This window comes from Neopelma chrysocephalum, unplaced genomic scaffold (genome assembly GCF_003984885.1).
Source record: "Neopelma chrysocephalum unplaced genomic scaffold, ASM398488v2 Primary Assembly neopelma1_77, whole genome shotgun sequence".
Taxonomy (NCBI): Eukaryota; Metazoa; Chordata; class Aves; order Passeriformes; family Pipridae; genus Neopelma; species Neopelma chrysocephalum.
The window spans coordinates 2,569,083-2,596,454 of record NW_020897738.1 but is presented as its reverse complement, the minus strand read 5'-3'; the positions used below and the strand labels follow the sequence as shown (position 1 = coordinate 2,596,454).

At 52.6% G+C, this 27,372-nt stretch overlaps 2 protein-coding genes across 6 annotated transcripts; one reads left to right on the top strand and one right to left on the bottom strand.

The window, feature by feature from the left end:
- The first annotated feature begins 13,815 nt into the window (after positions 1–13,815).
- CCDC63 (coiled-coil domain containing 63) lies at positions 13,816–21,747 on the top strand. 5 transcript variants are annotated; one of them, XM_027689752.1, is made up of 12 exons: positions 13,816–13,890; positions 14,433–14,525; positions 15,173–15,333; positions 15,783–15,972; positions 17,031–17,150; positions 17,618–17,799; positions 18,231–18,412; positions 19,055–19,263; positions 19,717–19,791; positions 20,372–20,543; positions 21,212–21,403; positions 21,593–21,747. In XM_027689752.1, the coding sequence occupies exons 2-12, from the start codon at positions 14,511–14,513 to the stop codon at positions 21,724–21,726; spliced, it is 1,632 nt and encodes a 543-aa protein (XP_027545553.1). In that variant the 5' UTR covers positions 13,816–13,890; positions 14,433–14,510; the 3' UTR covers positions 21,727–21,747. The 5 variants fall into 5 exon arrangements, with proteins under 5 accessions (XP_027545553.1, XP_027545549.1, XP_027545554.1 ...); XM_027689748.1 differs by having other exon boundaries at positions 15,170–15,333; XM_027689753.1 differs by having other exon boundaries at positions 13,836–13,890; positions 14,325–14,525.
- Positions 21,748–22,313: 566 nt separating this feature from the next.
- MYL2 (myosin light chain 2) lies at positions 22,314–26,503 on the bottom strand. The gene is made up of 7 exons (XM_027689449.1): positions 26,283–26,503; positions 25,296–25,385; positions 24,609–24,684; positions 23,678–23,782; positions 22,825–22,900; positions 22,687–22,735; positions 22,314–22,559 (listed from the first exon to the last, which is right to left on the bottom strand). Exons 1-7 carry the CDS (start codon positions 26,283–26,285, stop codon positions 22,461–22,463), a joined length of 498 nt encoding a protein of 165 aa, XP_027545250.1. The 5' UTR covers positions 26,286–26,503; the 3' UTR covers positions 22,314–22,460.
- Between the last annotated feature and the right edge of the window lie 869 nt (positions 26,504–27,372).

Here is a 27,372-nt window from a genome sequence, read left to right as displayed (position 1 = left end):
TGGTGTGGAGCAGACCATGCAAAACAGGGAGAGAAAACTGCTTCTCAAAGTGGGACATTTTTGTGCAGCTGCAGTGTCATGTGGCTTGAAGAAAGCACCTCGTGGGATGTTCCTCATTGCACTGGCCAGAAATGCCATTAGCAGCCTGGACACGGCCTCAGATTTTACCCCAGCACAGCCCTGCTCCCAGGCTGAGCTGCTTCTCTAATTAAACCTGATGAAAAAAGAGGATCAGGAGGGCTGTCACAGGAGTGGGAAAGTGGAAATAGGATGAAAGTCTGATGATTTGCTGTTGGTCAAACAGCTGCTGTGTCTCTGATGCCTCTGCAGACCCCGGCAGGAGACACATCTCTGAACATGAGATGCAGGAGCAAGAAAGAGATCTTCCATGTACCTTAGAGATCCCTAATTCCACTGAGGATTTGAAAATGCAGGTGAAACATGTGGGAAATCCTACCTGCACGTGCCTGAAGGAAGGTGCACCTGGGACAGGTAACAAATGTTCAGAAGGCAGTGGCTTGCTGATCCAGGTTGTGTTTTCCCTTATGCTCCTAAACATCCAGAACAATGCCACTGATGGCCCTTGGACACCTGGAATTTCTGCTTAGATGCAGCATTTGGAAACGTGGAGGTAGCTGCCACGTGTGCTTATTTATTTGTTTCTATTCTCACCTTCTCCTTGCCTGGCAGATTTTCAGGAGCTGGGCTGCTCTTACATAACACTGCGCCAAAATTGGATTCAGAGGGATCCGTGGCTGGAATCACCTTTGATCCCTGGATTCCTTTCTGGTTTATCTGCACAGTTTGGGCACGCCATTGTGAGCTGCTGGGGCATCCTCTGCCCCGGCATCCCTTGGGACCAGGTGTCCAGGACATTCCAACAGTCCTGCCTTTGTCACAACTGCCTTGTGGCAGTAAATGTGGTCCCACACTGGCTCCCCTGGGCACGCAGCTGCCTCCAAGAGCAAGTTTTCCAGGTCTCCAAGAGAGCATGGCCAGAGTTCAAGCCTGTTTAATTAATGGTAATTATCCGATTGAGGGACCGCGTATGAAATGGATTAAACCCATCTGGAATCCTCAGCCTGAGTCGTGCTGAGCTGTGCTCTTGGCTCAAAAACCTGCACCTGCATCCAGAGGATGCCTTAAGCAACTTGAGGAATCCCTCCTTCTCCTGGGATGCTCTCTCCTCCACGTCATAGATGGCTTCATCTAGGCAAACTGCTGGAACCCCTTGGAGAGGATGTAGGGGCTCAGCCCAGCAGCAGAGAGGGTGGACTTGATGGAAAGGTGAGCAAGGCTCCCCATGGCACCCACATGCTTTGGGTGCTGCTGGGAGCTGGTTTAAAGCAAACACAACCTGGGGAGCTGCAATCCCATCTCAGGGTGACAGCAGAGACAGATCCAAGGGGATGGAGCTGGGCTCTCTCCCACACCAGTCTCCAGCCAGGTGCCTTTGGTGACAAATCATGAGGGTTTGGGTTTGGATGTGGTGACAAATCCAAGTGCTGTGAAAGATAGTGAGAACAGTGGTGAGGTTCAGCCAATATATTGGCCTTTTACATAAATGCTCCATGCACATGTCCACTGCCAGGCAGCAGGTGAGACCAGAGATTCAGAAACATTAATCTGGGTGAAAAGGGAGCCTTGGAAACTTGCCACTTTTGTTCCAGTCCCTGCTCCCTGGGAGCTTGATTTTCCCCGTCTTTCCCTCTGTGTTTTATTTCACGTGATTTCTTTGCATTTTAGAAGTAGATTGCCTTGTTTGCAGTAAGAGTGCCCTGCATGTTTGTGCAGTGGGTGAGATTCAGGCTGGGGCCGGGTGAGATTTCAGCATTGCATCAGCTCTGGGTCAGCCAGTCAGACATGGATGGCTGATGTTAAACTTGTGCCTCGGAGTGAAAGGCTGTGGGCACAGACAGTCCGTTCCTTCCATCTGAAAGGTAAAATAAAGATCACAGGATGAGTCCAGAACAGCTTTGATGATTCAAGGATGCATTCAGGGTTCAAATGTATCATTACTTCTTGTCACCAGATTCCTGTCCAGGCAGGGAAGAGACACCCCATATGTGAGGCTACATTCCCTATGAGGGTGAGACCAACCTCCCAAGGCTCCCATTTGATACTGCATGTGCAATGTGGCCAAACCTGATGCAGGGACAGGTCCCTTCCTGTTGTGCACGAGGGGGAAAAGTGGATTTTGAGGCCACGAGGCAGAATTTTAGAAGGAAAGTAGTTTGTGAAAGTTTGTGCATGCCTGAAATTATCTGATGATAACTTGAACCATTGTAGCTTCTCTGGCAAACCTCTTCAGAGGGACACTTCCCAGCACAACCACTTCTCCCCAGGTGGTTCAGCCTGAAATACAAGTCTCTGGAGGTGAAGGAGGAACATCTCCAGAGATGGAGAAATCCTGCTGGGGATCAGAGACTCCTCATGCACTGCACACTCTGCTTCTCTGCAGCCCCCACCAAAGGGCAACGCCTTGGTGTCCTCCAGCCCTTGGGCTCCACTCACACTCCTTTTCCAATACCCTTTGACTTGCCTGCAGAGTTCTTGCTGTGAATTTAACTCTTCTAACAGGGGATGAGACAGGAACCAGTGAAAGTTGGATTCGCACCACAAGCTCCTCAGGAGAGGGGCCTCACTGGGCAGTGCCTGTGTGGGGGATGCCTCACCCCAGCTCCCAACCCAGTGACCCCCCCTCTGCCAAGTGCTACCTTTGTCACTTCTCCCAACACAACCTCAAACAAGTGTTGGGTGGTTTTTTTCTCAGTAGCATGTAGGTCACTGCAGAGCCGTAGGGACCTGACAGCTGACATTCATCCTTGGGTTTGGATCCGTGCGTCAGGGTTTCTGGAGGCGATAGAAGTGCAGTTGCTGCTGACACCGACTGCCTTTTGTGTGGCTTCAATTAAATGTCTTTCTTGGCGTGGGATAGTTGCCAGAGTTTTTTTTTTCCTTTCTTTTTCTTTTTTTTTTTCTTAAAGAAATGGTTTTATTTAGATGTATATATAGAAAAAGTCCCACCTGGATTGTTGGAAGGGTTTCAGCTGGAACGTCACAGATCCCATATTCTTCTATAGAAAGGTGAGCCGTATTTTTCAGCTGAACTTTTCTCTCTTTTATAGATGTGATTTGGCACACACGAGGCAGAAGCAGAGGCAAGGTCACTGCCCTTCCCAGCTGAGTAAGGAAATCCATGGCACGTGCTGGGACCAGTGATATGGGAGAAGAACTTGGAGTGGACACAAGCTGACCCTTGGCTGACCCCTAAGACCTGCTCATCCCTGGGGTCTGTGCAGGAGCCCTGCGGTGACTTAAAGACCCTGGAGATGCCTGTCCTGGATGCTGTGGAGCCTGCCCTGATGATGAGGTGCCTTCACAGCCTCTGGAAGAGGACCATGAGCACACACTGCTTCTCCCAGTCATAAAATCCCAGAACAATTTGGGTTGGGAGGGGGCTTAAAGCTCATCTTGTTCCAGCCCCTGCCATGGGCAGGGACACCTTCCACTAGCCCAGGTTGCTCTAAGCCCTGTCCAACCTGGCCTGGAACGCTCAAAGGGATGGGGCAGCCACAGCTTCTCTGCTTGGTCTTCACTGCTGTTTCAAGTGTCAACACCATCTGTCTCTCTTTCCACAGCAGTGTAAGTGTGGGCAATAGGTTGAAACAAGGCAAGCGGCCACCATTGCCTCTGTCTTCCTTCTTCCTGCACCACTTTAAATTTTGGTTGCTCAAATGAACTTTTCCCGACCTGGGTGTCCACCTCCCATGCTGCCTGATGTCCTTGTGCTGTGACCAGGTTCTCCAGTCCCTGCTGCCATCCGTGAAGGAGGAGGTGGGACAAGCCAGCAGCTTTTCCCTGTGGTGTTACATTGTTTGACCACAGACACATTCTAATTAATTTATTTTTTTTCCCCAGTTTGCATTTATTTTTATTATGCATTTACTTATTATCAAGTGTATATTGCATATTGCAGTGCCTTCCTAGCCCCAGCTAGTGAACGGACCCGCCCCGTCTCATCCAGACTTCCAGCAGCAGTAGGAGATGCCAGAAACGCTCCCGGAGCCGCAGCACTCTGGCAGTTTAACATTTGCATGAGAAAGCAGGGAGCGGGGAGGGAATAAAACCTAAAGGTGAAGAGCCGTGAGTCACTTGGTGAAACTGCGGTACCGCTGCTGAATTCCCCGGGGCTTAAAACCAAGCAGCAAGGAAGGATTGGGAATCCCAGGAGTGCAAAGAGCAAGGATAACAACAGACTCGATACTGTGGTGGGAGCTCGGCCACTCTGGCGAGCTCGTCTCTGTTTGTTTTTTTACTGTGCTCTGATTAATATGGAAACTATCATATATGCCCAGGGTGGGTGAACACATCCCTGTGCTGCCACTGATCCTGCTCTGGAAGTGCCTTTCGAGCTGCAGGGTGTCCCCAGCTCCCCTCGGGTGCAGTGGGAGCATGAAGTGATGTTTTAAATCCTCTGCTCGCTGCTCCAGGTTCTCCCAAGCACAGCCTTTAAATGCTGTGCTGTCAACTGCTTGATTAATTAATGCTCTTCTGTTTCACTTGTTTGATGGTGATGTTCAGTGATGTGACTGAAACTCAGCTCCCAGGGCAGGGACAGGCTCATGCGCTCAAACAGCCTGAATGTGTATTTTTAGTAAAAGAGTGTTTTCAGCTCAGGATTTGAAGTTTCCGGTCATTTCCTCGTCCCTCTCCGAGTTACACACCAAGTCCTTTCTGCTGTTTATTGCAGATGTTGAGGGTTAAAATAACCTGGGAGTTAAGTGCTTGGCTTTTGGAGGGAGAAGGAAACGAGCAGCTGCATGAGCTCTCACTGCTCATCGGCACCAGAGCGTATGGCAAAACTTCCAGGGAGCTCCAGCTGATATATGTTATTATAGAAATAATGTCTTGGAAGAGGCACACACAGGATTTAAGGCCATTCCACGTTATTGCTCAGCTCAGCTGAAAGAAGTGAGGGGTCACTTTGTTATGCTGGCTTGGAGATGAGCACAGCAGGGCTGTCTGTCCATCCATCAGGGCTGTCTGTCCATCCATATGCCTGCCCAGGGCTGCTGTTGGCTTGTCCCAGGCCCCAGCAGCAACAAAGGGGCTGAGAGGTGAGCTGGGGTAAGCCAGGGTGCCCCACTCTATTCCACTTCAGCAAATATTCCTTAATGTGTCTCCTTGCCTCTGCCTGCAGGCAAGGATGGAAGCCAGGAACGCTGTCAGTTGTGTTTGTCCTGCCAGCACCAGCTCACCTTGGAGGTGTCAGCCCTGCAATGGTGCTTTACCTGCAGTGCCTCTCTGCAGCCTCCCGGGCTGGATGATGGCAGGGATGGCTCCTAAAAGCTGGTACCCTGGCGTTTCCCTCCTTACTCCTCAGATTTCCAAACTCTTCATCAGTCATTAGACATCCAGAGCGCTGAGAAGCATCAATACACAGATAGGACAGGAGTCTGTGGGCTGCCAGTGCAGTTGTGGTTTGGTATTTGCCAGCTCTGCTCTATGCTGGAGTAGACTCCTGTCTTCCAGCAGGACCAGCTGTGTCCAGGGCGGATTTGCTTCCAGAGCAGAGGAGCTGCTGGAAAATCTCTCTGCCAGGCCCAGAGCACCAGTTTGCTGCGGGCGGAGGGAGCAGGCTGAGCTCTCACCATTAGGACACGTGCTCCTCCCACTGCGGTGGGTCTGTGCTTAACTCACTGTCAGTCACAGAGCGAGGACACGTGTGGGGACAAGTGTGAGGCCATGAGGGGCCTTCCCAAGGTGTCAGGCTCCTGCGCCGGACTGGAGCGGCAGAGCTGGATGGGACCAGACAGGTTGTCGGGAACACTGAACATCAAAGACACTGTGTGGCCTCTGGAGCTTGGGGTTGGGTTTCTCCTCCCTGAGGGTGCATCCCAGGGTGTGAAGCCCCCATTTCTGAGGCACAGGGATCCACAGCCCTCCTGGTGATGCCAGCGAGGCATCACCACATGGTGCTGGCTGCCTGCTGCATCACCTCACTCACTTCCAGATTTGGGGATACCTATTTTCCTTGGAGGGATAGATGGATGGGACCAGCTGGGCAGAGGGGCTTGGGTGCTCTCCCACCCTCGCTGGGGATTTCAGAGCCTGTTGGACCCTTTTGCAACCCAAAAGAGGATTTTCCACCAGCCAGGGCTGTGCCCGCCCTCCAAGAGCAGCACATCCAGTGACTTCCTCTCCTCCTGCAGGAGCAAAGAGCTCGGCAATAAAAATGGGAGCTGGCGACAGTGCTAATTGCCTGAGAGCCAGCGTGGCGGGCTGGGATGGCACGCCAAGGGGCTCTAAAACCACAGATGGGTGCCCAGTGGGATGTTCTGCCAGCTCAGAAGGAGATGGGCAAGGGGGAGCCGGGGAATACAGTGCACAGGCGGGTTTCGAGAAGCAGCACAAGTTGAGCTGGTAAATTATAAAATGCCACACTTGAGGTCTGTTACATAACGTCCCTTTACAGAACCTGGGAGCTAAATATAAAAAGAGAGTTACATTTTGGGCTGGTGTAAAACGATGCTCCAGAATGGGTTTGTGTGGGAAGGAGCCTCTGCAGCTCGGCGAGGAGCGGAAGGGCTTTTGGGACCCTGGGCTTGCTCCCAGCCTCCATTGCTTGTTTTCTGTGCAACCTTGTGAAAAGCTTGTGCTCTCCAGGTCTCAGTTTCCCTCTCTTTAAATCAGGAACAATAAAACCTCCATTTCCTTGCAGCTGCGTTGTCAAGATTAATTCATGTTTGCAAAGTGACCTGAGAATCTATAGAAATCCGAACAGTATATCATTATCCTGATCTAAACTTGGCACAGAGGATCAGCGGGCCAAATTCCCCTCCCACACTGGATGAGAAGGGGTTGTGTCAGCAGAGCCGAGAGGAAAATTCCAGCCGCTGTTCCCAACCAAAAAATCCAGGCGAAAAAAGCCTTTTCAGGCTGAGACCATTTCATTTCCCTTGAGGAAATTCCCTCTTCATTAGCTCCGAGCAGAAGGATCAGCTCCCACACAAACGGGCTCATGCTGAAGTGCGGAGGGGGTTAAAGGGAGCTTTGGATGGCTCATCCTTCCTCTCTTGGATGACAACTGGTGATGGTGATGGTGATGCCGGGCTCCTGCAGCTCGAAGGTGACAAAGCCAGGAGCATCTCCCATGGGAAATGCAAGCAGGAGTGGAGCGAAGCAGAGATGAACAGAGATGCTGTATGTGCCAGGATCCAGCCTTTTTGGCAGTGGTTTAGGGCTGTTTTGCCACTTTTTTGTTAAGATTCAACTGCCAAACCCAGCATGGTCCCCAGTGTTCTGCTTTGCTTGTTCTCCATCAAGTGTTGGGAACAACCCGGCCCATCTTCTTTGTCCTTCCTCTCTGCACACAAAGTGAAGACCACAGATGCTGGGAAGTCACAGAGGGGCTAGATGGATTTCCAGGTCAGGTTTGACCACTCAGTTTTGGGCCTCAAGGTGTGGACTGAAGGATGGCTGAGGCATGGGATGTCAAAGGAAAGCCTGGCTGGGATCACCAGGGGATGATGCCACCACAGCCTTGCTCTTGCAGTGATGGAGAGACACAAAGATTGAGCTGGGATCAGCCTGGTTCAGCTTCTCTCTCAGCCTAGAGAGCCAATGGGACCAGGAGGAGCTCACCTGGGCTCACATCCACCCCTCATTCCCCCCCCAGAGTGGCTTACATCCCATCCATGGGTTGTCTGCAGATGGGAGAGGGTGAGTGTGCTCCATCCCCTGTTGTTTGCTGGGACACAGATGATGCAGAACATCATGGTTCCTGAGCAGAGGCTGAAATGGAGGTGTAGGAGCCCCAGGAAGCCTCGTTACCCCCTCACAGCCCTCCCTGCTCTGCTCTGCCCTTCAGGAGCTGCTGCGTGGCCGGGACCAGGCCAAAGCGGGTGTGTGGCCTCTCCAGGTACAATGTGTGGTTTCCTAAAACCACCTGATCATCCAAGCCTGATCCTGTGCCTGTGAAACCCATCCAAATCACTGGAAAAAATGTCTTCTGACAGGATAGAGATTTGCAGGGGAGTTGCCAAGCAACTGGCACAGCTCTGACGCCTCCTGAGCCTCTCCTCCCTCTGAGCAGTGAGCAGGGGATCCTGCATCCCTGCATCCCTCTGCCCCAGCCAGCCCAGCATTCCTGGGCTGTCCCAGCCTACTTCCACCTGTCTGGGAAGGTACCAGTAGGAAAAGCAGGGACCACTGGTTGCTGGTGGGACAGGAGCTCCTGGCCAGTGGGCATGACCTCCCTGCACATCCAAACCCACTCCTTCAACAACAGGGTTAGAAATGGACTCCCTTTTCTAACCCATCTCCAAGCTGTGCAGCTCCTTTTTGAACTAGTCACAGAAATGCAGGAAAACACCCAGGAGGACTCATTATAACCTGACTTTGATTCATGTCACCTCTGCATTTCCTTGGGAGCTGCTTCAGATTTACACTAAGAGAAACATGCAGCCCAAACCCTTGGGATTTTCTTTCCTAAAGCTTTAATTTAAACGAACTCTTGAGTAACAACTATTACAAAAATCAGCTGATGTCCCTCGGAAAGCCTTGGACTGACAGTGAGAGTTGTGAAGCTGCAGCAGACAGGAGGGGAGGCACTGATAGCTGTGATCTTGCACAAGATCAGTCACTGAGTGAGTGGTAATAAACAGCAAATCCAGCCAGCTCCCAGGAATGGCAAATGGACCAGCCTGTTCTGAACAATCTGTTCCTGCTCCAGAGCAGGGCTGTGGTGCCGGTGGCAGGCTGGGAAAGTGGCTATTCTTGGTGTGAGCTGGTCTGAAACCTAAGCTTCAGAGCAATGGCAGGGCCAAGCCAGGCTAATTACTGGGGGACACGTCCTAAATCAAAGAGGCTCCAAGTGGCTTTGCTGGGCTGACTCCTCTCCAGGGAGGTTTGTGCTGTTCTGCCTTGTCCCATGGACCTGCCTACTGCTGTGTCCTTGGCTTTTGCTCCAGCCACTGGGATAATCTTGGGCAGGGACACTCTGCTGATCCTCCTCGGGTCCTCTGCCTGCACTTGGCCGAGCATTTACTGTCTCACTCTGTCACCTACTTAACATGGCATTAACGTCACTGAGCCAGAGCACTTGGCGCACTCAGTTTCTTCCCAGTGCTGCAGTTGCTGTTGGAAGGGAACAAGAGTGCCCAAACCTCTTCCACAAAGCCAAAACTGTGGAGACAGAAAGCTCTGGAACTGTTTTTATCAACATCCCACCAGGCTGGACCTGGGATGCAGTTTCTCCAGGCAGATTTATTTCCGTTGTCCTGTTTTCCTTAGGGTTTGTGAGTTCCCCCACGATACTTTCCTCCTGTGTCCAACCTAGAGATCAATTGGCTTTTATTTGGTTTGGAAAAGAAAAGTAAAAGAAAATAAACTGGATGCAGGTCGTGCAGAACAGCCATACAGCAGTTTAATTAATTGCCCTTAAATGTTAATTCAGAATAGTTTCCCTGAGTGATCTTATATAGGCAAATCCTGAGTTGCCTTAAGCCACTGGCAGAGCATGTTCAACTAATAAGGTATTCTTAGTGCTGACCAGGAGCCTTGCACAGGACAGTAATCAGGAATGATTAATTGGAAATAGCTCTTCTAAACCAGGCTGTACCTGCTGTGCTCTCCCGGCCTGCCCAGCTCTGCCCGGACCTGACATGGAGCTACCAGGATCAGTGGGGAAGGGACTTGGCCTGTGATGTGCCACTTCCTCAGCCACAAACCACCCTCCTATCCCTCCTCCCAGTGCTCCCCAGCTCAATCTGGCATGCAGGGTTTCCAGCACAGCATCTGGATTTGCCGACAGACTTCCCTCGGGAAGAACGGGATGTGGGAATTTATTAGCTCAGCTCAGCCATAGCCCTGGCAGTCTTGGAGAGCTATTGCATCGCGTACCCCACCCCTCAGCAAAACAGCAAAACCCTGCCTCCTGCCTGGGTTTCATGCCTCCAAAACCTCTGAGGGATCAGCAGCCCCACTGAGAGAGTTACTTTGTGAAGCTTTGCCTAAATCACAGTGAAATACAATGTCATAAAATCACAGAATGGTTTGGGTTGGAAGATCATCTCGTTCCAGCCACTTGCCATGAGCAGGGACAGCTTCCACTAGGTCAGGTTGCTCCAATCCCCATCCAACCTGGTCTTGAACACTTCCAGGGATGGGAAATCCCAGAGAACCCATTTCTGATCAGGCACGACCTCATGTGACAGTAGCTTCTGTCCTTGAGTCCCCTGTTCTCTTCCTTTAGCTAAAATCATCCCACAGTGTCTGTGTGCCTCCTACATGCCAGGTTTGACCTCAGGCCAGTGAAATTTTCAGAGGTCTCTTCTTGCTTTCAGCACATCCTCGACTATTTCCCTTCTTCATTCCCCCCCCTGCAGCAGCAGCCTTTGAGCAGTAATTCAGCAGGGAATACCTGCTGCAGCCAGAGGTGGCTGGGAGGGAGCGCAGAGGATGAAATCCATGTTAATAGGCTCTGCTGGAGTGGCTGAGCCTGCTGTGGAAGAGTTTCACTTTCCCAAAGTCAAGGTTTGGGGAACTTGCTCCTCAAATGACGCTTTAAATAATACCCAGTAATGCCACAGAGGAGACAGTTCCCTGCTGGAAATCGCATTTCGCTTGGTGTCAGCAGTTCAGAAGAAACCCATCTGCAGGAAATTAGGATGACAATTTCCTCTCTTGAGTGAGGAGGAATTACAGCTGTAATCCAGCAGGCAGACAACAGCCTCCTCTCCTCTCCTTCAAACCAGTTACTCTTGAAACTTGAAGCCATGTGTCCATACAGAGACATCTCTACCCCACCCAGGAATGGCAGGCAGGAAGAAATGACATGGTGCAGGGAGAGGACAGCTCAGCATTTGAGGACCAAACAAGTGTGTATTTTGAAATAGACATTTTCTATAGGAAGCAGATTGAGAAAACTTGGTTGCAAAAAGCTGCAGGACCACAACTCTCAATGTGTTCAAGATAGTTTTTTGGGGCCAAAACTGGTCTTGAAGGCTGGTATGGTTCATGAACATGTGAAGATAACATTCATCGGAGGAAAGAAATAAAAACCTGGGTAGAAAATGTGCTCATGGGACACCTTTTGCAAGCCCGGTCTTGGTAAGGTCACACCAGGAGGCCAAGGGGTCACTCCAGGTCCACAGGATGACATTCATACGGTCAGATGGTAACAGGACAAAGGGGAATGGTTTTAAACTAAAAGAGGAGAGATTTAGATTAGATGTTAGGAAGAAATTTTTTACTCAGAGGGTGGCGAGGCCCTGGCACAGGTTGCCCAGAGGAGCTGTAGCTGCTGCATCCCTAGAAGTGTCCAAGGCCAGGTTGGACAGGGCTTGGGATAGTGGAAGGTGTCCCTGCCTATGGCAGGGGGTGGAACAAGATGATCTTTAAGGCCCCTCCCAACCCAAACCATTTTATAATTCTACGATTCTATGATTCCAGCAGACATGGACCCAGCCTGTGTCTGAATTCACAACCTTTTCCGTGAGGTTTTGTCATCAATCTGCTGGCTGAGAAGACCTTTCCCCATCACCAGCTGCCTTAGCAGTTGTCAGCATCTTCCTGCTTCTCCCAGAGCTGCTGCTGGAGCTGACGGGAGTTTGATTATGATTTAATCCAGGCTTTTAGAGGAGGGAAAAAAGAAAGTTTTGACAGTTCCATATTTAGCCCTCTGACTCACCGATTTCATGTGTCAAACACTAAAGACGGGTTAAGTAGAATTAAGTTCTGGATTTATTATAAATAGGCATTAAGTAACATGAATGTACTACATTTGCATGAAAATATGGGCCTGATTCTCTAATTTACCCCAGAGATTTTGTTTGACGTCGATGGGACGCTCCCAGGTGGGAGCTCAGATCAGAGCCAGCCCAGCTCTGACCATCCCCTGCTGCCACCGGGAACTGGACCTGGTGAAACAGGGAAATCTCTGCTGAAATCAGGAAGGATTTACACTGCTTGCACAGATCAGAATTCAACCCTTAAAATAGTACAAGTAGTTTCAATCAGCCCCCAGATCTGCAGCTGAAAGAATAATTTCTCCATGTCAATCAGTGATAAATGTACCTGTTAAATCAGGGAAGATGAGTTAAGGTGAAAATTGCACAGAAAGTCACTTTTCTTCTGTTTGTCCCAGAAGTTGGAGATTTCTTGGATTCAGATCTTATGGACAATCTCATCCTGCTCCGATTACCTTCTGCTTAAAGGTCCATCCAGACAATGAAGTCACCCTCACTCAGAGCAAGCCTGACAGTCGGGCATTGTTTGGGTGAAAACAGTCCCCTTTAGTGAAATCAATGCTTCTGCAATGAGGGTGACAGACACAGACTCTACCAAATCAGAGCCCTCCTGAATAGCTTAATTTACTGACTTGTTCTTGTTAAACAATTGAGAATTGGTCCATGGAGAAGAACACAAAAAAGGACAGACAATGTGGGCTGTATTTTGAGGCTGGACTAGTCCAAGCCAAGGAAAAACAGGATTTCAAGCCACCCAGTGGTATTGTTTCTGGAATAATGATGTTCACCCCTGCACCTCTACCTTTATTCAGAACTGGAGGCTTGGCCCTGTTTCTGCTGAGGGTGAGGAAAACGTATGTGCAGGATAACACAGCCAAGGGCCACCGGGACTGAGTGACAACCTCAGCCCTGGAGAGCTTGCTCTTATTATCCCGTGGAGCTGTTGATCATGCGGGAACATGCAGGAGCTTCTCCTGGCCCCAGCAGGACCCTCAGGCTCCGGTGCCTTCCCAGCATCATTCTCCCCTCGGCTGTGATTTTTCTTATCAAACACCACATTCTGCTCCCTGCCATTAAAATAATTTCCAATTAAATGCCTCCTCAGAGCCTATCTGGCTGGGAATTAGTCTGGTACTCGGTGACTGGATTGTTAACTCATCAAAGTCTCTGGGATAAGGGGATGTGCTGTCTTGGGAGTTTCATGCTGGTCGAGGATTTTGCTCGTGGCTTTGAACTCACCGCAGCCCTGCAAACTGGGACACGGGTGCCCTTTGCTCACCTTCAGCACTTCTCTGTTCCCCTTCACCCCACAGCTGAGTAAGCAACTCCAGGGCTACAAAACACAGCTCCGTGGCAGCTTCCTGTGCTTCAGCCCTCCAGGGATCCCAGCGTTTGAGTCCCTGGGAAGGAGCTGGCCATGTGCTCCAGCTTACAGGGAATGGATTATCACGGCCCTTGTGACTCAGTACATGGGTCCCATGTGCTCCCCTGCATGGAAGGGAGAGAAGTAGGCATGAAGCCTCAATTTGGCCCCTGATCAGCTGCCTAACTGGTCTCAGTCCCCAGGGACCTTCCCCAGGCTGGCAGTGCCAACCAGTGCTCTCTCCTGACAGTGGGCACCTCGAGCGGGTCTGGATGCTGAGGGGGACAATGGTGGTGTGGTGATTGTTGCCTCTTCATGAGCAGAACAGATAAAATCCAAGAAGCTCAGAAAGCTGGATGTGGAGCTGGGAAGGATGGGGAGAGAACAGCAGCTGTGACCCCAAAGTGCTGCTGGGGATGGTGAACCCCTGGATGCTCCTGTTGGAGCAAAAGGCTTCAAAGTTCCAGGTTATGGGTCAGTTCGAACACTGGAAAGAGGAGAACTGGTAAAATGACAGTTTCTTCTTGCTGTGGACATGAAGCCAGAGAGATATCAGAGCACGAGGTTCAGGGCTGCTTTTGGGGCATGGAAACTCCTTTGGTCCACGTAGTGTGGGGTCCCAGCAACTCCTTGCTCCATCCTTCTTAGTGATCCTTGGAGCACCATCCACACTCCATTGTGATGATGCTGCTATGGCAACCAGGCCGGTGATTGTTCCACAGGGCATGGGGCAGTGCAGGGCACAGGATGGGCCTGGGACTGGTTCCCTTCTAGGTTCTCACCTCTCCTGAGCTTCCTACTGGAAACAGGGGTTGATCTTTGGGAATACGCAACTGCCATCACAGTTCTGTCTCCTGGCTGGAGAGGAGCTGCAGTACCCTGGGGGGGCTGAGCAGTGTTGTGGGGTTCAAGGGGGCTCAGGGGGCTGAAATGTGGCTGCTGGGGACCAGCTTTGGGATAAGGGATGTGGGGTCCACTCTAGAGCCCTCCCTAGCAGCAGCAGGATGGGGGGGGTGAATCCAGGTGTTCTTCAGGAATTCTGCCCGCTGGCACAGGGTGGGGGGGGACTGACCTCACTGGAATTTCTATGGAAACCCAGGTACTGAACAGGGTGGAATAGCTCAAACCATCTGTTCCTCCCCTACTTGTAAACTCGATCATTTCACGATGACATCACTAAAAATGCTCTCCTTTTATTCCTCTCGCAGCCATCTGTGATGGTTTCCTCCTGTGCCAAACATGCGAGCGGGTGCTGAGGGATGGGCAGGAGGACACAACCACCCCATTACTCCTGTTTTATTTTTTCCCTTGGAAAGCGATCCTGTACCTGCGGAGTCTCCCTTGTTCCCTTCCTGAGGCGTCTACAGAGTAACCAGCGGAGTTAGACAGGAAAAATGAAGAGCTCAAAGGTGAAAATGAAGCACAAACTAAAGCTGAACTTTGCAGGGACTACAGAAGATCTGCCATAGGGATCATACCTGTTGGAATACAGGTCCAGCAGTGGGGAGCCAGCCTTGCTTCTGCCAGCAAGGTGCTGGGTTGCAGTGGGGCTGTTTCTGCCTGCCCTCCTGTATCAGGGATGAGGCCACGGCCTGAGATTTGGGTGTTGGGAGAGGTAGATTTGGGCAATATGGGTCAGCTGAGGACACAGGTGGTGGTGGATCTAACTGCCACAGCTTCAGTGCTCACTGTTGGGCAGGTTCTCAGTAGAAGTCACCTTCCCCCATGCAGAGATGGGAGCACTCCTGCTCCACTCGTGGGCAAGGTCACCTGGCTTCCCCCAAGTCCACAGCACGAGTGGGTTTGGTTCTGACTCACATGGTCCTTGCAGTCTGACAAAACAGGTGACAGCCTGCAATCCCCTGCCCTCCCCGGTGGTGGAGGTCTGTTCTCTGTCCAGAAACTGAGGTTTTAGGTAATGATGAGTATCTCAGGTGCCAGAGAAGAGCTGGGGCTGGTGATGCCATTCACCCACTCCCCCGTGTCCGGCTCTGCCAGCTGCCAGTGCTGCTTGTGTTTGCTCAAGTGATCAAACCCTCCCTCTCTGTGACAGGGGAGAAAACCCTCCAAGAGCCAGGACCTTTCGGAACTCTCTGAGCATGAGAAGGAGAGAAAGGCTAAAATGGAGATCAGGCACCTGCAGACACAGTATCATCACGCAGCGTGCAAGAGGAAATTTTATGATGCCGAGATCTGGCGGCAAATCCAGGCTCAGCAGTGAGTACAGATCCACAGGCCACACTGTGCTTGGGAAGCTTCTCCATGAGTTGCAGAATCACACAAGGGTTTGGGTTGGAAGGGACCTTAAGGCTCATCCGTTCCACACTGTGCCATGGGCAGGGACACTTTGCACTAGACCAGGTTGCTCCAAACCCCATCCAAGCTGGCTTTGGACACTTCCAGGAATGGGGCAGCCACAGCTTCTCTGGGCAAACTGTGCCACCCTCATTCTTAGAACTTTCTCCTAAATCTAATCTAAATTTCCCCTCTTTCAGTTTAAAACCATTCACTCTTGTCTTATCACTATCTGACTGTGTAAAAAGTTGTTCTCACTTTTCTATAAAGAGATGGTGGGGACCAGAGTGGTGAGATGGGGAGGGGTAAGGACCTGCCCTGGCCTTGCAGATGGGATGTGCTAAATGTTATTTGTCATTCCATTTTTACAGAAAAGCAATAGATGATCTGAAACAAGAACACAGACATGTGTCACTAATGCTGAGCCAGATCTATTCACCAAATAATGTGATGATAGAAAACCGAAATCGTGTGAAGGTCGAAACCCTTGTTCAGATCAGAAATCAGAATGATGCCCTGATCAAAGAGAGAAAAGCCCAGATAGCTGACCTGGCCAAGCAGGTAAGGGCATTTGGACCATTCCCTGGCTGAAACTCCTCAATGTAAAACACAGTTAATTCAGGCCTTGGAATATTCCTCCTGGCAAATGATACATGACAAGTGGGGAGAGCCAGGCTCTCATTCAAGTCAGCAGCACTGACTGGAAAAGTAAGGTCAGACTCTAAAACTGGTGGTCCCACCAGTGTTTGCAGCCCCTCTGGGATGGCAGATCCCTGCCTGGGGTCACACAACATCCCTCTGCTTCTCCCTTCACTTTTTTTATTGTCCTGAAAAAGGTAAAATTGGAATGTTTGCGCTGCCTGAGATGTGACAAATAGAGGAGCAGCAGCACCTAAGGGATGTCCCATTCCTTCTCCTGAGGACGTCCTGGTTGCATTTGGGCAGCAGTGGGGTGGGAGGCCAAGGGAAACGTGGGGCTGTGGAAGTGACAGGTCCCTTCAGCCTTCTGCTTGAGCCAGCTGCCCATGATGGAAGACAGGGAACATGCTTGGATAGTTTGCAGTTGCTGCAGGTGCTGCAGAGCTTTCCCAACAGGGTCAGCTTTCAGTCAGGGATCTTTTGGCTCAGTCATATCTCCCTGATCTGCCCCCTGCTTTGCTGTTCCCCAACTACTTCATTCTTCCCGTGGATTTATTTGCTCTGACAGCTTCCCACTTCTGGCAAAATTTTCCTCTGCTGATTCCCAGGGAGAACCCCATGGATCTCTGCCTGGCCAGCACAATACCCCAACCAAAACCCCGTCCTTATTGCCTCTCCCACCCCACAGAATGCTGCTGTGCCGTGCTCAACACCTGCTGGAGTTCCCTCCAGAGGCAGCTGCATTTCCTTCATGACACAAAAATAAACCCATTCCCAGTTACAGTTTTTGTTTCTGCATGTGCAGGATGGGATCCTTTGGGATTAAAGCTGCTTCTATAAGTGTGAGCTCATTAATGACACGATTGCTGCAGTTCAGGTCAACAGAGGGTATTTTCTTTGGCTGTGTGTCCTGACAAGAGTCCAGAAGGCAGGGGTGGAGACTATACTGCCTTTTTTTTTCCCCCTCTGTGTATGTCCAGGTGCTAGAGCTGGAAAGAGAGATTACAAAGCAAAGAGAGATAACAGCAAAGGCATTGGAAGCAAGGAATCACAAACGGCTGCAGGAGAAGGTCGATGGACTGGAATTCCGCCTAAACCAAGTAAGCAAACATTTTGGAGACCTTTGTGGGGCCACAGAGGGGCCTGGGACTTTCTTGGTCAGGACAAAGCGCAACGGTGCAAATTTCTGTGGTTGACACAAGCTGCAGAAAGCACCTGTCTGGTTCCCCTGCCCTGATTGCTCCCAGAATATCTCAAAGGCTCCTTCAAGCTTGGTGACCCAAAAGCAGGGCTTGTGCTGTGCCAAGAGGCCTGAAGGTCTGCACCTGTTTAGTGATCAAACCAAGCTGCCTGCAGCCACCTCACCTTGGACAACACCAGCTCCAGGTCTCTGCTGTGATTGCCCTGGTCTTCTGCTGCCTTTCCTCTCTTGGGAAGGAGGACAGTGCAGGGCCAACTGCAAATCTCTTGGGCTGTGTTTGTCCCTGCCCTAGTCAAGGTCTTTAAGAAGAGACCTGAGCCCCTCAATCTCCCCTCTGTTCCAAATCTTTTGCTCCGCTCTCCCCAGGCCACTGTGCGTTACAACACCATCCTGACCCGAAATAACGAGCTCCGGGAGGAGACCCGAAGCCTGAAAATCCAGAAAGCCGTTTTTGACAACTACTACTGGAAGTATGACAGGCAGCTGACTCAGCAGAATAAGCTGTTGAACTCTGCTGTTGAACTCGCCACAGAAGACTATGAGCAGTGGTACGTGACCCTGCCAGCCCTGCGGGGAAAACATGGTGCTGATGGGCAATGCCAGCGATGAGTATTGATGTTAAGAGACCAACTGCTCTCACCCAGAGCTGGGTGCTGAGGGTGCCTGGTCAGTGCAGGGAGATTGGTACCTCCAGGGTGTTTTATTCCACCGATCCCAGATGTTTCTCAGGACGGGGTGAATTGCCCCATGGAGGAGACTCTTCCTTCTGAGTCCCACCTGAGTTGGGCACGATGCCCGAGTGCCAAACCCCACCAAGAGCTGTGTTTGTTTGCTGCTGGCCTTGGACTAACACCACTGCATCCAGATGGGAGCCAGGAACAGGCACAGCATCACGGGGCCTTTGCTAGATCAGGCACAGGGATGCATGGGAATGGCCAGGAATACAAAGCACAGTGTGAGTGCTGCTCTCTGTGCGCAGGATGGAGTATCTCTCGAAGATCTCAGACATTAGGGAAGCACGCATCAGAGACACCATCCAGTTCAACGTCAGGATGCTGGACCTGAAGTGTGCCCTTCAGCAGGAGACCAGACTGAAAAATTTCTTTGTCACCAAATGTACAGATCTCTCTGAATTGAAGGAAGAGGCCAAACAGAGAGAAGGTATCAGAGGAGGGAGGATGTGTGTAACTGGGACCGCAAACCCAAAGTCCACAGAGTTGGCGGGGGACTGGTTATGGTGGTTTATGGCACCTCTGCTCTGCCTGCAGGCTCCCTAACCCAACCTTCACCCTACAAGGGAAAAGGCTGAACAGTGATAACTGAGTGAGACCACCCAGCACCGAGTGCCTTGGGGTGCCCTTGGGGACCTGCTCCTCTTGCAGCCATGGCTCCCTTTGTCATGTTTTGGGTTGGTTTGGGTTAGAAGGGACCTTAAAACCCATCTCATTCCCCCTGCCATGGTCAGGGACATCTTTCACCAGCCAAGGTTGCTCCAAGCCCCATCCAACCTGGCCTTGAACACTTCCAGGAATGAGGCATCCACAGCTTCTTTGGGCAACCTGTACCAGGGCCTCCCCACCCTCACAGGGAAGAATTTCTTCCTAACATCTAATCTAATCTAATGTACTTATTTTATCCTCCTGGTAAGGTGTCCCACTGTGTTTGCTCCATTCCCTTGAGAACATTGAGCTCCCTCCTTAGTTTCTGTGTGAAATAAAGGCACTCTCTGCCCCTCTGGGGAGCACCACACCAAACCCCACAGCACTGCAGGGAGGGACAACTGAGTCTCTCTGTCTCTCTCAGCTTTGAAGGCAGCTGAGTGGGCGAAGCAGAGCCAGGCAGAGAGTTATGAGGTGGCTTACAAGCGCCTGCTGGAGCTGTCGGATGGAGAGATCGAACAGCTCTTGGATGAGTTCGTGGAAAAGAACAGGAGATTCTTCATCCTCTTTGCCTATGCCATTAGGCTGAACGTCAGGAATGAGGGCATGAGACAGAGGATCAAGGCTATCCAGGTCTGTTCCAGGCTCTTCATGTCTCCCCTTTCCATGCAGTGCTTTTGGCCTGGGGTGGGTTTGTCCTCTCCCGAGTGTTCGGCATCATTGCCCACACCAGAGCCTGGCTCACAGGCACACGGGTGGGATTTGGGGGATGCGAAGGAGTAGCCAAAAATACAATTCCCAACGCTGTGTTGTCAGAACTAAACGTGTCTCAATGCTGCCACCGTGTACCCAGGAAAAATACTGCAGTATCCAGGACAGCCGAGAGCTTCCTTGAAGTGCATGGCACTGGCTGGAATGAAAAGTGGGGTCATCCATCCCCTGCCCTCCTGGCCTGGGGACAGTGGTCCCCAGAGGAGTCCAGAGGGATGTCCCTGATCCCAGGGAAGAGGAGTGTCCCCAGCCTCTGTTTGACACGTCTGGTGGGCATTCCATCAGCACCCCTTCCATGTGCTTGTGTTTACACAGGATGATATGACAGCCACCATGATGGAGCGGGAAGAGGAGGAGACAACCCGGTTCCATGTCATGCAGGAGCTGGAGGTATGGCAGCCATGAATTCCCTCTGGAAGGGCCGCAGATCCCTGTCTGTCCCGGCACTTGTCCCAGGGAGTCTGGTCCTGTCAACGCTGCTCTGGCAAGTGGCTGGAGAGATGTGGGCAGAAAAGGGCCCTGCAAAGGTTTTGGCAGCTCCCAGTGTATGGTGAGAGGGTGACATTGGGGCTCCTGCCAGCCCTGGTTTGGCATGGGGAGTTTGGAATCCCCTTCACAGACCTTCTTCCCTGCAGGGATGGGAGCATCCCACAGCCTCTCCTGGGATGTCTTCTTTAGTTTGTATTTAAAGAGTACTGTGTGGGTGGCCAAGCACTGGATCAGACTGTCCAGAGTGTGTGGAGTCTCCCTCACTGGATATATTCCAGAACCACCTGGATGCAATCCTGTGTGATGTGTTCTAGGATGAGCAGGAAGGCTGGACCAGATGACCCACTGTGGTCCCTTCCAACCTGACCCATTCTGTGATTCTGTGACTCTGTCTCCAATGTCCAGATTGAAACTGGGCAGCACCGGGGTGGTGGGATCAGCGAGGAGCTGGTGTGACACCTGCCAAAACCTTTGCTGATAGGCAAAATTAACAGAAACCACTGAGGAAGCCAACAGGTATGAAGCTAAATGTAAAGAGAGCAGCAAACTCCTGGGACAGCTTCAATCCCGCTTGGAGACCCTCTTGAAAGACCTTGACTGTGACACCACAAAGATAGTGAAGCCGCTCGGGAGCAGCTTGCTGCCACTTTTTGGTAGGCCTACCTTCCCACACCACACGGCCTGAGCTGTGTGTGTCCACCACCCTCCGTGTTTTAATTGAGCTGGTTTTTTCCCTCTGCCCCATCAGTCAGGGTGTCCCCAGGGTGAATTTGCAGCACCACATTCCCAGCGAATTCGGGAGCCATCTCAGCTGTATAAACATCCCACTGGACCCCCAAAACCCTCATCTTGTCTCTGGGCATTGTAGAGAGGTGGGGGTCAGCCTCTTCTCCCAGGCAGTTGGCAATAGGACAAGGGGAATTGCAGGAGGGGAGGTTCAGAGTGGATATTAGGAAAAATTTCTTCACTGACAGAGTGGTCAAGTGTTGAAACAGACTCCCCAGGGAACCATCCTTGAAGTGTTCCAAAAATGAGTGGATGTGGCACTTTTTGATATGGTTTAGTAGGCATGGGGGTATTCAGTTGAAGGTTAGACTTGATGATCTTGGAGGTCTTTTCCAACCTTAGTGATTCTGTAATTCTGTGATTCCATGACCCAGCCTTGGTCCCTTGCCCCTGGGGAGTCAGGCTGCCCACTGACGCTGCCTCGGGGAAGCCAATGGATCCCCTGCTCTGCAAAGGCCAGGGGTGGGTTTGGGCAGGGTCCTGGTGCAGGATCTCGGTGCAGGGACCCTGTGGGATGCTGCTTCTTCCCACCCAGGTCCTGTGGAGGAGAAGGTCGATGAGTTCATGGTGCTGGAGTCCATCCTGCGCTACACATCAGTCGACCGTGCGCACCGGTCACAGTCCTTCATCAGCCCCATGAGCGGAAACTCGGGGCTCCTCTGGGTGCTGGATCGGAACAAGCTCTGCCTGCCGCCCCCCGACCCGGACAGCACCGACCCCGGCACTGGTGAGCACGGGAGGAGGGAGGGAAGGGCCGTGGCTGGGCAGCAGCCGTTCCCCAATTCCCCTGTGACCAACCCCTGCATCCTCACACACACATCCACACACACCCTCCCCAGTCAATCCAACCAGCCTGTCCTGCCCCACTGGGTATGTAAAGCTCGTGATACGATGGGGTGGCCATTCTCTTGGGCAGCGGAAGAGCCGCTGGACAAGGGCCAGCTGCGTCAGATGGTTATCAAGAGGCACGAGGAGGAGGCGGCCAAACCCCCCAGCTCGGGCAAGAAGAGGAGGAGATCCCCATCAAAGAGCCCAGCACGGGCGAAGTAAAGAAGCAATTTCATTCTTGAACTTCTGCGTCCTGGACATCATTCCATCTTCTCTCTCTGGAAGGAGCCCCACACCTTCCACAGCCTGCAAAAGCTCACAAGGTGGTATTTTGGCCAGGCTTCACCCACTGCTGACAGACCCACAGCCATGGTCAGGATCAGCCTCTCTATGTCGGGGTGACATCCCTGTCACACAGCCCAGTGTGCTTCCTGCAGCCGGGTTTGGGGACCACGGTCCTGCTCCTGCACTGTGCCTGCCCGAGGGGCCCAGGATGCAGGGGGGTGACTGTGCTTGCAGGGTGTTCCCTGCCAAGCTGGTAACTCTCTGCTGCCTAAAGTAAATCTGAGCTCAGTGCTGGTCCTGGGCTGATAGGACCAGATGGGATGGCCACAGCCCAGTGTGGAATGAGTTGTGGGGTGGGAGCAGGGAGACAGCAAGGCAAAGGGATTCGAGGGCACATGAGGGTGACGTGCAGTAGGGCTGGGAGTCTGGGGGCACTGGGGTCTGGGAGGGGTTCTGTGGGGCACAGACGCACCGTGCAGACACACCCCACGTGCCCAAGCACTGCTCATACCAGCGGGTGCATTTCCTCTTGCCAAAAGGCAGTTTAATGTGGATGCCATTCCTGTGCCAAATTCCCAGGCACATGCCTCTCCAGGGGAAGAGGAAAGGGAAACCCCGTGTGATCTGGGGAGAGGTGATCTCCCAGTGGCAGCCCCAGCCCTGAGTGTGGGCTAGTCCTTCTCTTCGCCGTGCGTGATGACATGGACCAGGTTCTTGTAATCCAGGTTGCCCGACATGTCTGGAGGGAAGGCTGCAAACATCTGGTCGATCTGCCAGGGAAGAGCCAGGTTGAAAAGATGGTACAGAAGGGGTTTGGGACCAGGGCTGGGAGAAGGGATGGGGTCTGTTGGGATGAATGGCATGGGAGGCTGGCAAAGGGTGGGAAGCAGCTCATACCTCTTCCTGGGAAAACCTCTCACCCTGTGTCATCAGCATTTCTTTGATGCTGCAAACAAGAGAATGTGGTAAGCACTGGGGAGGTCTTGGTGGGAACAGCCCCTCCTCACCCCCTGCCCCAGGTACCCCTGCACTCACTAGGCAGATTTCAGACCTTTCCCTTCTGGATCAAACACCTTGAATGCATTCAGGATCGTCTCCTCCGGGTCAGCACCTGCGGGTGACACAGCCATGGCCATTGGAGGTGGCAAAGCAGGAATCCTCCTGCTTCTCCCAGCCTTCGTAGGGGGAAGCAGGGTCCCTGCAGGAATGCTGACCCTGCAACTGGACACTTGAGTGCAGGTGGTGACACATAAAGGAGCAGACGCAGGGTGGTGGTGTGAGCACAAAGCAGGCTGTGTCGCCACTTCTCCGGCATCCGGCATTTATCTAATCTTTGGAGTGTATTTATAGAGCTCCAGGCTCAGCCCTTGGGGCCCTGTAGCCTCCTGGAGATCTGCAGGAGGCTGCATTCCTTGGGTTAAGTACATGATACAGGGTGCAGCTGGATGGGACAATGGGTCAAAGTGTGGCTGGTAGCCAGGGTGGCCATTGGTGCCACCGCTGGTGTCAGAATGCTCAGAGGTACTACAAGAACTCCTGTCCCCTCCTTCCTGTGAGGACAGCAGCATCACAGCCATTTGGGTTTTGTAAATGGCTGGGGAAACTGAGGCACAGAGACCATCTCATACCCCTCCAACAGGAATGAGACGGAGTGAGATCCGGACCCTTCAAGGAGCCTTTGACAGGTCTCACCTGGAAGGCTTTGGAGTCCCAGGAGCTGGGTGGCTTCCCCAGGTGGTACAGGATGTTGGTGATGGTGTGGGTGCCCACTAACCAGCCCCTAGCTCCCTGGGTGCCCACCAACCACCCCCCAGCTCCCTGGGTGCCCACCAACCAACCCCCAGCTCCCTGGGTGCCCACCGACCACCCCCCAGCTCCCCAAACTCACCCTTGAGTTTCTCCCCAAACATGGTGAGGAACACGGTGAAGTTGATTGGACCAGGGGCCTCCTTTATCATCTCATCGATCTCCTCATTTTTCACATTCAGGCGCCCTGGGGAGAGCCGTGTTGGAACAATTCCATGTCCATGTTTGGCTGCTCTGCTCTATGTGCTGGGGGCTAAAGAACACCCTGGGACCCTTCCTGTGGGGGTTTTCCCCCCACCTGAGGGAAGCAGCACATCCCTGGGGAGCCACCTCTGACAAGGAACAGCAGTAGCAGGAGTGAGGTGGGAGAACCATCTCCAGCTCTGGTTTCTCGGGCTCCAGGATCACAGAAAAGAGGGATGCTGTGCTGCTTCCTTCCCTCACTGCCCCACGGATCAGCCTGCTTCAGCCCTCCTCAGGAGGTGTTTTGGGTCAAAACCACCACCACTGGGGTTTCCTCTGGTCTCCAGTGCCAGAGGGTAATGGGACTGAATGCCTCTATCCTTTTTCCTGGGGCTGGGTTGTCCGGGACTCCCTGGCCCCATTGCTGATTCATGGTGACCTCCCTGATGGGAGAGCCAAGCTCGCAACGTCACGGTTTCTCCCAGATCCCGTAAATCCCCTTAATGCCTACACACCCCGGGATGCTGTGGGATGGGCACAGCCAGGTGCTTCTAAGCATGGGAAGAGGCATTTGGCTCAGTGTAATCCAGGAGCTGGCTCTAATACCGATGGGATAAACCAGTGCTGCTGTGGGAGCTGCTCTGGGTCACCCGTGTGGAATCTCACAGGCTAAAAGGCCCGGGTTTGGATCAGGAGGGTTTTGGCAAAACGGGAGATCCAGTTAATGATGGGGGCTTGGTTACATGGGGGGGTCCCCCCTCGTTTCTCATTTAATAGGTCTAATGTTGGCAAAGCTGTTGGGGAGGGGAGGGTGCTGAACAGGGGCTCACCAAGGGCAGCAAACGTGTCTCTCAGATCCGCCTTGTCGATGAAGCCATCCCGGTTCTGATCCATGATGGTGAATGCCTGGAAGCACAGGAGGAGGGAGCACAGGGAGAGGGAGAATTGTTGGCCTTTGCAAAGGCTTTAGTACTTTCCTCCTCCTCCCTTCAACTTGGATGGGACAAGGGCCCTTTGAGCCCTCCCAGGGTGGGGTTCTGGGGGTCCTCACCCAGCGAGGGAGCAACAACCCACCCTAATCCCTAATCCAGCAGCAATCCTGGTCCCTGCAGCCTCAGGCGGTGGCAGACCAATGACAGAAGCCACCCTGAATCATCAGCTCCCCAACTGTGTCCAGTTATCCCTGGAACTGGAATCTACACAAGACCAAGTGCCTGCTGTGCAGGGGGTAAGAGCTCCTGGCACTGCAGGTGGGAGTTGGCTGGGAGATGTGCTCTGGCTCTCTGGGATGCTGCTGGTTGCTCTGTGGGGTGCAGGTTCCTTGGAAGCTCAGAGGCAATGCCATATTTAACAACGTCACTGAGTTGTTATTCTCACTTTTAAAATAAAGCAACCCGAAAACCGGGTGTGCTGCCTCTTGCTGAGAACCAGCTGTCCCTGATCCGAGAGCACCAAGGAAAGAGCTGAAGGTCATATCACATCAAGGACCCTCAGTCCTTCCCACCAAACCCACCTACCTCTTTGAATTCCTGGATCTGGGCCTGCTCGAACATGGAGAAGACATTGGAATTAGCACCTTCAATCCTCTTCTTGGCTTTCTTGGGTGCCTGCAGGGGTTCAAGGATGTATCATTAACTCACTGGCTTTTTATGGGGTGGAATAAAAGCATGAAATTGCCCTTAGTCGTGACTCCTTCGTGGTAGCTCTGGGCTGGGACTCTCTTCCCTGAGGGCTTGCTGCTTTCCCCCTGCAGCTCTGGGATACTGAGGGGCATTAAGATTCCTGCTTAAATTACAGCTCCTGATGAATTTAGCCAAATATGTTCAAGGAAAGATGAGGTGGGAAATCACTTCTCCCAGTCACAGGTGAAAGGCTTGGCACCAGGACGAGATATCCCTTTTGGAACCCCGGCTTTGGGAGTGGTGCTGAGGGTGCACAAGGGCTGTAGTCATTAGGTGCTTCCTTACCCTGCTGTGCACTTATTAAAGTATTTGCTTAATAAAAAACTCTGCCTCCTCCTGCACTGAGGCTTGAAACAACCACAAACAGCTCAATATGTGTTGTAAAGAAGAGTGAAGGACAGAGCCTCTCACTGTCCCACCCTGCCCATCATCCCTCATTCCAGTGCCTGCTCCAGCAGCTGTTCCCTCTCACGGAGGGGTCTGCCAAGAGGAGGGAGAGCAGGAGGGCTTTGAGGGACACAACCACCCTTCCTCTTGCTGCATGGAGGAAGGGAAAGGAGCAAAATGGCATTTGGACCCCCAAAAGGTCTGCCCTAGTTAGAAAGCTCTGCTAGCATGGGATACACCTCTCTGTTCCCTACGGGGTGCTGCTGATCCAGCCAGATGCTCCCCAGTTTGCTCACCCCCTTTCCAGGGCAGGAGGGACCCTTGACCCTCAGATCCCTGTTGCCTCCATCACTCCCTTCCCATTCAATCTATCCTGGTGGAAAATCTAGTGGATTTTCTCTCTCCCCACTGAAGCTTTGGGCTCTCAGTACTCACCATGGCCTTGCAGGGCTGCCGATGTCGCAGCGAGGGGTGTCCTGGAGGCAGTCGCTCACTCCCCCCGGCTCAAACAATAAATACACCCCCCTCCGGGTTAAAAATAGCCCCATGCCCACTTTTGGCTGTGATAGGTGAGTTGGCCACCCCCAACCCTGTTGTCTCTGCCTTTCTCTGGCCCTCTCTCTCTCTGATCTGGAATAGCAGCTTGTTGTTGTCACCGGCTGACGTGACATGTGAGCCCGGGAGGGTTTCAAGGTTAACCAAGTGCCAGGCGGCCCCCGGCTCCCACCCTGGGGATGCTGACCCCGGACTGCACGGGAACAGCCCCACCTGCCTTTGTCACTCGGGCTGGGGCCGGGCTTGTCCCCTCTGTTGGGACATGCAGGGAGGGCCTGGCCCCAGGGGAGTCCCAGCTACGATCCCGCAAGCCTTGTGCAGTTTTCCCTCGGTCCTGCCAGGCATCCTTGGGATGCTTGGTGCCCCATTGCAGCATTGGCACGGCAAAGCTGGGCTCTGCTCAGCTGCTGGAGGTGGAGGAGTCCCCCTGCCCCGGAATGCCTTCGCTTGGGATGCTCCAAGAGCAGGAGCAGCTGCCTGGTCACTCCGTCTGTGGCTGAACAGGGACCATCCTGCTGCAGCCCCGTCCGGGATGAGGCCAGAGGTTGATGCTGAGCTCTCACAAAGCCGAGCGGGCACCAAGGGCTCCTCTCTCAAGTGTCACCCCCCACTGAGGCACCTGTCACCCAGTTAAGCCAAACACTTGCTCATCCTGGTCCCAGAGACACACACATTTAACTCTCCCCATCCTGGGCTCTGTCCCAGGGACACATCCTGCAGCACCCGGGAGTGATGGCACTCCCACCGCCCGGATGCCATGACTGACCAGCTGGACATGGCACAGCCACCCTGGCCGTGGCACAACTGCCCTGTCCAGAGGCTGCATTTCTGCAGCAGGAGCCATGGAACCCGTGGGAGACAGGCAGCAATCCCACAAAACCACTTCCATGTGCACTGCTCTCACGGAACAGGATCGATGGCTGCCGGGACTGGGCTATTTGGTGGTTCCCTTTTGTCTTCAATATTTTTA